The sequence below is a fragment of the Pagrus pagrus genome (assembly GCF_965226575.1).
Source record: "Pagrus pagrus genome assembly, chromosome: 2".
Lineage (NCBI taxonomy): Eukaryota > Metazoa > Chordata > Actinopteri > Spariformes > Sparidae > Pagrus > Pagrus pagrus.
In genome coordinates this window covers 29923308-29933842 of record NC_140186.1, presented here as the reverse complement: position 1 = coordinate 29933842, position 10535 = coordinate 29923308, and the positions used below count along the sequence as shown (strand labels likewise).

At 41.1% G+C, this 10535-nt stretch overlaps 1 protein-coding gene across 2 annotated transcripts in view; it reads left to right on the top strand.

Moving 5' to 3' along the window:
* LOC311263852 (high affinity choline transporter 1-like) overlaps window positions 1–7546 on the top strand; it is an 18239-nt gene extending 10693 nt beyond the window's left edge. For both annotated transcript variants that reach the window (XM_084364189.1, XM_084364190.1), the window contains exons 5-9: window positions 833–981; window positions 2385–2528; window positions 3063–3216; window positions 3341–3558; window positions 4200–7546. In XM_084364189.1, coding sequence (XP_084220315.1) covers window positions 833–981; window positions 2385–2528; window positions 3063–3216; window positions 3341–3558; window positions 4200–4742 — 1208 coding nt within the window. In that variant the 3' untranslated portion in view covers window positions 4743–7546. The remainder of the gene's footprint in view (window positions 1–832; window positions 982–2384; window positions 2529–3062; window positions 3217–3340; window positions 3559–4199) is intronic.
* Window positions 7547–10535: the final 2989 nt, after the last annotated feature.

Below are 10535 nucleotides of genomic sequence, written 5' to 3'. Positions count from 1 at the left end.
GGTGCCGATCTGACACTTCTCTGTTTAAGGGCATTGTTGTGGTGTGGCTGCAGGCTGCGGCTGGGGGGACCCTGGCAATGTGGCAGAAGAGACGGTGAAGGTAGTGACGTTTTGCTTGCCTTGTTTGAGTAACAAGATTTATTTTTTTATTATTCACTTGTTTACATTTACTTATATAGTTTTTTCACATTTCATACATTTGTTTCACTACTTGACGACACTTCTCTTTACCTTCTTCTTGATTTATTTCTTTATTAAAAGGGTGATAATTTACCCAAAGAGGGTGAAAAGGGAACATTTTGGTGTCACAATCAATAGGCTGCTTCTGTTTTTACGTTTAGTTTGTCATAAGTTTATCATTATCACTTTTACGTTGGCTTGTTGCTTTATCTAAGCTCTTGGATGCTGTTAAAGGTTTAAACCAAAGCCACCCACGTTTAATGATAACTTTATTCTGGAATTAGATGACGATTAGTTATAATGTTATGCTTTTTTTTGTGTATTTTGTTTGTCCAAGTACACTGTTTACTCTATACTAAATACTGCATTAAGACGTATGAACAGTATAACAAGATGATGCCATTGCCTAGCTTCTTAGTACATCTTTAGTATTAGTAAGAGTGGATGCATGCATACGTGTGTGTCTGTGTGAGAGAAAGAAAACATTCAAAAGAGAGACTGAGAAGCTAATAAGACAATGAAACTAGACTAGTCTCACAGTAAGCAGTGGCATGTACCTGTAGCAACTGACGCTTGTATGATGCCTGTAGAAAACTTGCTGTAGACTCTCTGTCAGTCCTCTGATGCTCATCGCTCTGCTGTCTTGTTCCAGGTGGAACTATGAGTGTGATCCTGGACCTGTCCTACGTCTACTCCATCATCATCTCCTCAGTGGTGGCCATAATCTACACACTGCTGGGGGGGCTCTACTCTGTGGCCTACACAGATGTCATCCAGCTCATCCTCATCTTTATCAGTCTGGTGCGTAACATCTATTGACCCGTTTACACCGCCGCCATTTTGTATAGTCAGGTCGGGAAACTTTAGAGCTCCAGCTCTATTCTTCTGGATGGACATCATTCATGAGTCCTATCAGATTACTCACTCAACTACATAGTAGGAAAAAGTGGATGAAAGTATACAGCAGGATTAAATTTCAATATAGAGTCCAGCAAAAGTGCGAGCTATGCTAGCTGATTAAATTACCTGTTAAATTAAAGCACGTAGCCTCCTAATTTCATTAGCTTATTTGACAAACATGAAGTCTGTATGAAGTTTCCCTCACTCAGTGCTCACAATGGCTTCCAACCAAGTGAGCCGATAAATCTGAGCAAAACACGTGCTTCTAGAAACTTGGTAACAACTTTCAGACCTGGTTTGTAACTACTTTAACACACAAGCTAACCGCTAACACTGCAGCTAGCCAGGAACATACACAACAGCTCTCTTCTTTTAATTTTACGTGTACTGTGTTGTTTACTCACCCTGGCTTTGCATTCTCAGGAATGTGAATTATTTTATTCAGTAAAAAGTTATTTAAAAAAGAAAAAGCTAGAAAGCTGGTTAGCTTGTGTGCTAACAGGACAGCTAAAAAGTTTATTTTTAATGGTGCAATATGTAAGAATTGGCCAGCTGTCAAATTCAAACTCAAAACACATGGGGGGCAGCATGTCAGCGGAATAACCACTAACTGCTGCTAACTGTAGCTGCCGCTAGCTTGTTAACTCAGTTAATAGTGCAGCTAGCAATTTGCACTGGTAGCTCAGGGACCAGGGGAGTATAAGTGTTAAGATCACTAACACAGGATTACACAGGGGCTAGCTGGTTAGCATGCTAATTTCAGTAGATATCTCTGCAAAACAGTACATGGACATCGTGATGTCAAAACTGCTATTTCTTCACATTCTGTTGTTGATTTTACTTTATTATTGACTGATTCAAGTCAGTTGAAACTACATATTGTAGCTAGAAGATAATGTAATTGACAAGATAATCATCATCATAAGGTTAATTTATTAGCTGCTCCAGAGCTTTTGATAAGTTCACATGATCTTCATCAGCAGCAGTTTGGCCTAGTTGTCATGGAATGCTTTAGCTTCTCTCATCCCTGATATTGCATGAAAACTGATTAAACTTCAGCAGCTGAAGAAGATCATGTGATATGATACCAAATGGACCTCGTGGTAAGATTATTTTGTCAACTAAATACTGGTAATTCTGGATAAATCACCATAATGTGGCATTAGAGCGCTGAATACCACTCAGAAACCGGAGCTTGAACTCCAGCTCGAGTTTCAGATTGCTTAATTTGCAGTGACTGACTGAAAACTTCCCCCACCGGGCCCATAATCAGATTAGCTGTGTTCTTGTGTTTGTGTATACAGTGGGTGTGTGTTCCCTTCATGATGACCAACCCTCACTCTTTGGACATCTCACTAACTGCCTACAATGAGACCTTCCAGGCTCCCTGGGTTGGCAAGGTGGAGCTTGATGAGGCCGGCAAGTGGTTTGACGACTTCATGCTGCTGGTGAGTGGAGTGGAAGAGATCATTATGCACACAGAGACAGCTCTAAAAGTCGTGTATTACACAGCCTGTGCAGTATTTACAAGGGTGTAACAGTACACAAAGTTTTAGGGCCACATTCATTACATTTTCGGTAGGTACCGTAATGAACCCATACACTGAAGCATCAACACCACATGAGCTAGCTACAGCTAGCTGGCTCTGGCGCACTGCCAGAACTTTACGGGTAAAACTCACACTCTCAAATTTCTGTTTGACACACGAGTGGAGTGGACATAAATAGACTAATTTGACTGTAATTGTTTGGATAAGGCAGCCTTCCGAGAAAGATGCATACTAAAATATCCTGTTCTGAACAGCCCGGGACAAATAAACATATCATTGCACCTCTAGTGTTGACATGACTTCTGCAATCGCAGTAGCTGAATTTAATGGGCACACATAACAACGGCAAAGTCATGAGAGGATTGCGCCTCCTCGTCCTGTCCTGACTGATTCCTGTCATCATGACTGAACTGACCTGTGTGTTCATTCCAGGCTCTGGGTGGCTTGGCCTACCAGGCGTTCTACCAAAGAATCCTGTCAGCCTCATCTTACAGCCAGGCTCAAGTGACCTGCTTCGCCTCTTCAGCCTTCTGCCTGGTGCTGGGTATCCCCTCTGTGCTCATCGGGGCTGTGGCTGCGTCAACAGGTACACACTCTTCTTTTGCAGTTCTGAATATTTCTTCAGTCAGCTTTCTTGTGCTTAGTGTTCACTGAATAAAGCTCTGTTTATCAGCGTTCCCTGAGTCCAAATATTCACCTGTTCTTTCCAGACTGGAACTCAACCACCTATGGATTGCCCACCCCTTATGAGCGCGACCAGGCAGGCTCCATCCTACCCATTGCTCTGCAGTACCTCACACCCACCTACATCTCTGTCATTGGCATCGGAGCTGTAGCTGCTGCTGTCATGTCCTCCATGGACTCAGCTCTTCTGTCCTCTGCCTCATTGTTTTCCTCAAATATCTACAAGAACATTATCAGGAAGCAGGTGAGAGTTTTGAGGAAAGACATGAATAGTGTGTGTATCCAGAGACAATTGCAATTATTATGAGCAGTAACTGAAGAAACAGTGAAGTCCAGTATTAAAAATTCAAAGCAGCTGTTTTCCTATGGGTATGGTGTGTCTGGCGTGTGCTCCTCTGTTGTTGCACAACCATGCGGCTGATTGCTGCAACGCCTGATTCTGTCTGAATGCGGCCTAAGCACTTTGATGGAATGAATGCAATCTCATCGTCTCCCTTTTAGGATCTTAAATCTCATTTAATAAACAGTAATAATCTGTTGACCATCCTCGTAAAAACCCCTAGCCGCAGGACACAGACAGCTCAGAGACTCTGTCACTTATTGTACTCTCACAGTATACAGCAACAGAGTAGCTATTGACTTTACAAAACTGTACATATTGTACAATATGCCCACTCTCTCAGAATGAGTCTTGTTTATGATGATGCTCTCTTGTAACAATGACCTTTTTCATAATTTCACCCCAAGGGAATGTTCCATATAATGAGCCTCCTCACTGTATAGTGCTGGTACTGTGTGCGCACCAGATGTTCTTAGTTTCTCACATTGTAGGTGTAAAATTAACTGGCTTTGCGGTTCTTGTTGTCATTCTCTCCACTCCCTCAGGCGTCAGACCGTGAGATGCAGTGGGTGATCCGTATCTCAGTGGTGGTGGTGGGTATGGCTGGCACTGCCCTCACCTTCCTGGACAGCAGCGTCCTGGTCTTCTGGCTTGTGGGCGTGGACATGTCCTACACCATCATGTTCCCTCAGCTGGTCTGCATCCTCTTCTTCAAGGTGTCAAATGGCTACGGAGCCACCGTGGGCTACTTCATGGGGCTCATCTTGAGGGTCCTGAGCGGCGAGCCGCTCATCGGCCTCCAGCCAGCCATCAAGTTCCCCGGCTGCCGGCTGGACGCGGAGGGAAAGCTCACTCAGTACTTCCCCTTCCGCACCGCCATCATGCTCATCTCGCTCGCATCCATTCTGCTCTTCTCCTGGCTGGCATCCATCGTTTTCAACAAGGGTCTGCTGTCTGAGCGGTGGGATGTGTTCAAAATCAAGCGCACGCAGAAACCGACACCCAGAGCCGAGAGTGACAAGAGGACAGACCCGGACAACGAGGATGGCGCCGCGGCCAAACAGCTACTGGACACCACCAGCTGCTGAAGAGGCTCGGGAAGACGGAGAGAGAGAAGATGGGCACAGGCTGGGGTCGGACGTGTTTGTTCGTCTGCCAAGCAGGAGTTCACAAGGGGGGAACAACGGCAAAGGCTGGACATTATGTACAGATTGTGTTCAGTATCACAGTGAATTTGTGGCGATGACATTTACATTAGCAGAGGGCAATCTGAGCTCTCTGACACCCTCCTTCATCAGTTGTCTTCCACAAAGAATACTGTAAAATAGGCTCCCTGGCTAGTTTACATTAGCAAACAAGCCATTAGCCAGCATAGCATATAATTAAATATGTTTACATACATAAAGGCCCAGGATAAAATGCCAGAGATCAAGCTGCATTATAACGTCACACATCACTGAAATGGAAGCAGTCCATACAAAGAAATCAGTTCGACCGTCAAGCCATTCAAATTCATTAAATGTGTTAAATAATACAACTTATACCTCTTATTCATTCGATACTTCTCAACAAAGATCAGACTTGTGTTTTTAGACATTTTGAGTAATTGAGATCCCGCCTTAAGATTCCTTTTTGACAGACACAAATTGAACTTTATGGCAAAAAGACTCACACAAGAAACAATCAATCCAACAGAATAATTACAAAACGTTTACAAGTCACAATTTGTAATTATTTATTGGATTTGGCTTTTTGTAAGAGCGAGTGCATCAGATTGCGTCACATAGCTTCACAGAAAACAGGAATGCAACAAGCCATGTGCTTTGTCCTTTACCGAATCATTGTTAATCAGCTCCACCCGGGTGTGTCTCACGATGCCGTACTGTACCGGAAGCGCACCAAGCTTCTCTCTCAGTGTGAACCTCTGTTCATGATTAGCAGCTATGTGCAGCATGACGGGGCTCTCATTCACACCTAGAACAAAGAAAATGCCTCTCAAAGAACAAATGCACGCTCTGCACTCTTGCATGACGCATTTGTAAAGACATTTTAATTGTTTAACTTGTTTTTTGACTCTGATGTGATCATTTCCTTTCTCTAGTCGTTTTGCTGCCTCAAGCTTTGTGATGCAGCGACGATTCAGTTTCCTCTTGGCTTGGGGGTTGATTTTAGATAATCAATTTTTATCGTCTAGGTTATACCTTCCATATGCAATCACTGATTATACACCAGTCCGATTTTATTTTGAAATGACAGACTGTTCTGTTTTGTGATCACCAAACTGCTTTACTGTGCATTTATCATTCATTTCTTATCTGCAGTAGTCCACATATCTAAGATGTAAAGGTTCATACTTGCATGATGTACATTTTCACAGATCCCCCGTGTACTGCTCAGTAGCCCGGCAAGTTTAAGACTGTTTTCTTTTACTACACTGTGACAAAGTCTGAAACACCCCAGCTATGGGTGACTTTCCTTTCCAGTGGTGACTTTGTCGTGTAAGCAATATTGAAAAGTACAAACGGCAACCAAGAACACTTGGACGGAGGTGACACAAGCACTATTTTACTCGATATTTTTGTCCTGATGACTATTTTATGTCGTGAACAGCAGCAGGAAGAGACAAAACTGCAGCTCTCAATCTCCCAGCATGCCGCAGTTAACGTAAGCCCATTCCCCTCTGCTGCAATCTACTCACATTACATTTAACTGAATGTAGCAGTTTTCTACAACTGCACGGAGAGAAAGAATGCCGGACATATCCCTCGTTCATCTTCTCTGTCCGTCAGTGTGAGATTTGTGCCTTTCAGTGACTTTTTACTGTATAGTTTTGTTTTTGTTAAATATTGTCTGCAAAGCTGTAGTTTACAGTGGGATCACTTTTTCGTCTGCCGTGGTGAAAATGTTTGATTCTGAGAATTTGCATTGAAGTTTCACAACAGTGCAAATATTTACTTTCTTTAATAATACAATTTTATTAGAAAACAGTTTAATAATCCTCTTGTTTTGTATGTATGTATTGTTGTACTGAGCCTACGTAGAAGTTTGTTGTGCACAGAGATTCCTGCCTTCCTCTATCATACAGTTACCTTTAATATCACTGGAAAATGGTTTCACTCCGCTGACAGCGGTCATTTGCTGGTCATCATAAAATGGGTGTATACTAAAGCATTTGAATACCTCATTAACTGGTAACGTTGCCTTTAAGTACACAAAACTTAAATTCTAACTTCCATCCAAAGCATACTGTATGAATGTTATTTTCCAAAGAATGGTCGCACAGAACAAACACAATGCATCCATCTTTTTATATAGTGATTGTGATTTCTACCTGTATTATACTCTTGTACTGTACAGTCCTAATCATGATTTGTATATTTACACTTTTTATATTTTACCAAAAAGCGTGAGTTTTAGAGGAAAAATGCAAATGTGTATTTTCAAGTTAGCAACATTTAAAGTAAAATAAATTCACCTTCAGTTTTGCAGAACATGAAATGTAATTTCACCTTCACACATTTAAATATCTGTTCTTTTGTGTCAGCAGCCACGTAGAATAAACACTCCAGACATGATCTGATGGAAGAAAACTTCCCGGCGGTCATCTGTGCAATTTTGTCATTTCTGAGGAGAAATGTTTTGTTTTTCATGTGGGGTTAGTCAAACATGATGTATGAAAGTACTGGAAAGTTCTTTTTGTATTATATTTTCCCCTAATATGTATTTGGTTTTATACTATTATGCATGTTGATTGTCAGAAACTGTGTTGTTTGTATACTGAACTTTTGTGAAGGCTGTTCTCTCTTGCCTCTTGGCAAGGCCCTACTTTGTAATCAATTAATGTAAATCCCCATGGGGTGATGTTCTGTCAGAATAAAAGGTTGAAAGCAAATTATTGTCTTTGTGTTGAAATCACCTTAGTGGGTCATGAAACACGTGAGAGCCTTCAGAGAAATGTGTTTGAGAGAAAGAAATTGCTAAGTTTTCCAAAGCTGTAGATGTATTCCACAGTATTCTTATGCCTTAAAGGATAAGTTCACACAAAAATGAAAATTCAGTCATTAACTACTCACCACTGTGCCGATGGAAAGTCAGGTGAAGTTTCGCAGTCCACGGAACGTTTTATGTTTTGTTCTTCAGTTGTTTAACATTTTAAAACAAGTCCCCATTCACTTCACTTGTTTAGGAGGATGCTGCAGTGCAGTGTTGCTGTAAAGCTCCAGAAATGTTTTGTGGACTAAGGAACTTCACCTGACTTTCCATCGGCATGATGGTCAATAGATAATGTGAACATACAAAGGTTCAGACTCACTGCTCTAAGATCAAATCTCGCATAAAGCAGTGACATCAGCATTCTATCACAGGCAGAGCATATTCATTTTGGAGTATTTGAGTTTGTACATCGACGAAATAGATGTCATGTTGTCTACTTTTAGAAAGACTAAAACGGAAATTGAAAATACAACTGACAAAGACAAAAATGACTGCTGACAATGTTTTAATAAAAAAAGAAGCATTATCCAGCGGATTCTGTGAAGAGCGGTCACGGTCCACTGCTTCATTATTATTGTCTTGTTTTCAGGAAGAATTACCTGTTACCTTGGTACCAGCCCTGGTACCTGTAGTAGAAGCTAAAAGTTAAAGTAAGGAAGCAAGTAAAGAGCAAGTAAAAGTCAAAATTGTATTTTATTTTCTGTAACACAATCTGCCCAGTGTACGTGACTGGTCATATGAGACGGGTTTTCAGGTGTGTTAGCATTATGTACAGAGGTCTAAAATTGTGCTACAATGCCCGTCTGGACAGAGAACAGTATGTTTTACTGTTTCCAAAACTGTGTGGTCTAGGCCAACAAGTTCACAATAGGCTATAAAAAGAAACTTAAATTAAAGCATTTTTTGTGCCTTGAAATTGAAATACAATTAGATAGAGTAATAAAAAATAGTTTAACAAAAGAGTTTTTCAGTTAGTTCCACCTTGGCTTAAACTCTCAAGTCACCCAAATATTATGTACACCCTCTCTTCGTTGCTGTTGTAGCTGACTGGGAACCCAAACTGTTCCCAAACAATTTGGTAACTTCCGCACATGTTGTTAATGGTCAGCAGCTAACAGCTTCCTGCCAGTACTTGGCAGCCTCCAAACCGTGACCCCTGTACCGTGACCACTCGGCACAAACATATGAAGCTATACAGCCCAGCTACAACGCAAGTGTGTTTACTTTGTCTGTATAAAAATGCTGACAGTTAACATCGCTGCGAAACACTGAACATTCACATGTGTATGCGTCATACATGCCATACTGATATTTGTACGATACCTGTCCTATCATGCCCACATCACATGCTTTTGACCTGACTTTCATATGAGGAGGATCAGAATTTGGTGGGAAGGTGGTGGAGTTGCACAAAAGACTGCCAAGACAGTGAACGCAGCAACATAATAATAAAAATTGAAACTAAAGAGACTTAAATTTCGAGCTCCGGCCAGCAAAGGAGCATTTCTGATATTTCCCTAAATAAAAACACAAAACTATAATCTGTGTTTTACATTTAAGAAATGTTTTGACATTATTTCTAGCTTTAAAAAAGAATGACTAAATGAATGATTCTGGAGCAAACTGTACTTACATAGTGAAAGCTGTTTAAATATCATTGTCAATATCACTGTTCTTTTTTTATGATTTCCAAGATGTTTTTTTAGCCATGCTGCAGGTGTATTTCTATGGATGCCAATGTTTGTCAGTCTGTCTGTCAACCACTTTGGTCCAGACAAAAATATCTATCTATCTATTTTGGTTTGGAAATTCATGGTTCCCAGATGGTATACCCTTATAACTATGTCAATCACCCTTTGGCACTGTCAGAAGCTTTTGGGTTGGTTTTTTTTGCATGAGTGAAATATCTCAACAACTGTTGGAAAGTCTGACTTGAGTTATTCACAGACCTTTCATCTAGCTCCATCAACAAGTCAACTCTTCTTTGGTTTATCACAGATACCTCCACAACTAATTCCCTTTCTCCTCTGCCTCAACTATAGTGCTAATTAGCCAATGTTAGCATGCTAACATGGTAAACACTGTACCCACTAAACGTCAGCATGGTCACTGAAAGCATATTAGCATGGTGACGGAGGTGCTGTACCTAAAACCTTGAGTCTACAGCAGCATGGTTGTAGAGGCTTGCTTAAACATTTACACAGTAAAAATGTGAAATACTATGAGCATTCATGGCTTTAATGGGTTTAACCTGACATTAGTTTCAAACTTGGACTAGCTCCTCCGTCTTTTGTGTCATTCTGCTGAGGTTGTGACGGAGAGACGGCACATGAGAGGGAGGAAGAGAATAACAGCTCCTGGACATCTGCGTTTTAGTTTATTCTATTTTAAGAATTGAATTTTGTTGCAGCAGACCAAATATAAATGGTCCACCAGAGCAGTCTGTGGGCAACATTTCAGAGACCAGCAATAATTTCTTCACTGTGAAGGCAGGGCACCACGCAAATGTCAGGTCTGTAACAGTTTCATTTGCTGCCAGTTAGCCACAATAAAATTGATACTTTTTTGCTAATGCACCTCCCCTGCTTGCTGTTGTAACACTGTAAATCTAGTAGCCTTGGAGCAAGAAAAAAACTTAACTTTCAGTAGCTTCTTTCGTTTCTGACAGATTTCCCTCTGGTCCATATCAGGCCAATCACAACTGTTTACCTAACATAGAATTTGACACCATGACTGACAGAGAAGCCTCGTAGGCCAGCCCAACTTGTATGCATCACTCAGATTTCCATCACACTTTTCGCTGCTTTGATTGGAGATTAGGTCAAGTTTTGTTGCTCTGGTTCCTTCAGGTTCATCTAGTTGGGTTTAATGCCTCTTTGAAATAAAAA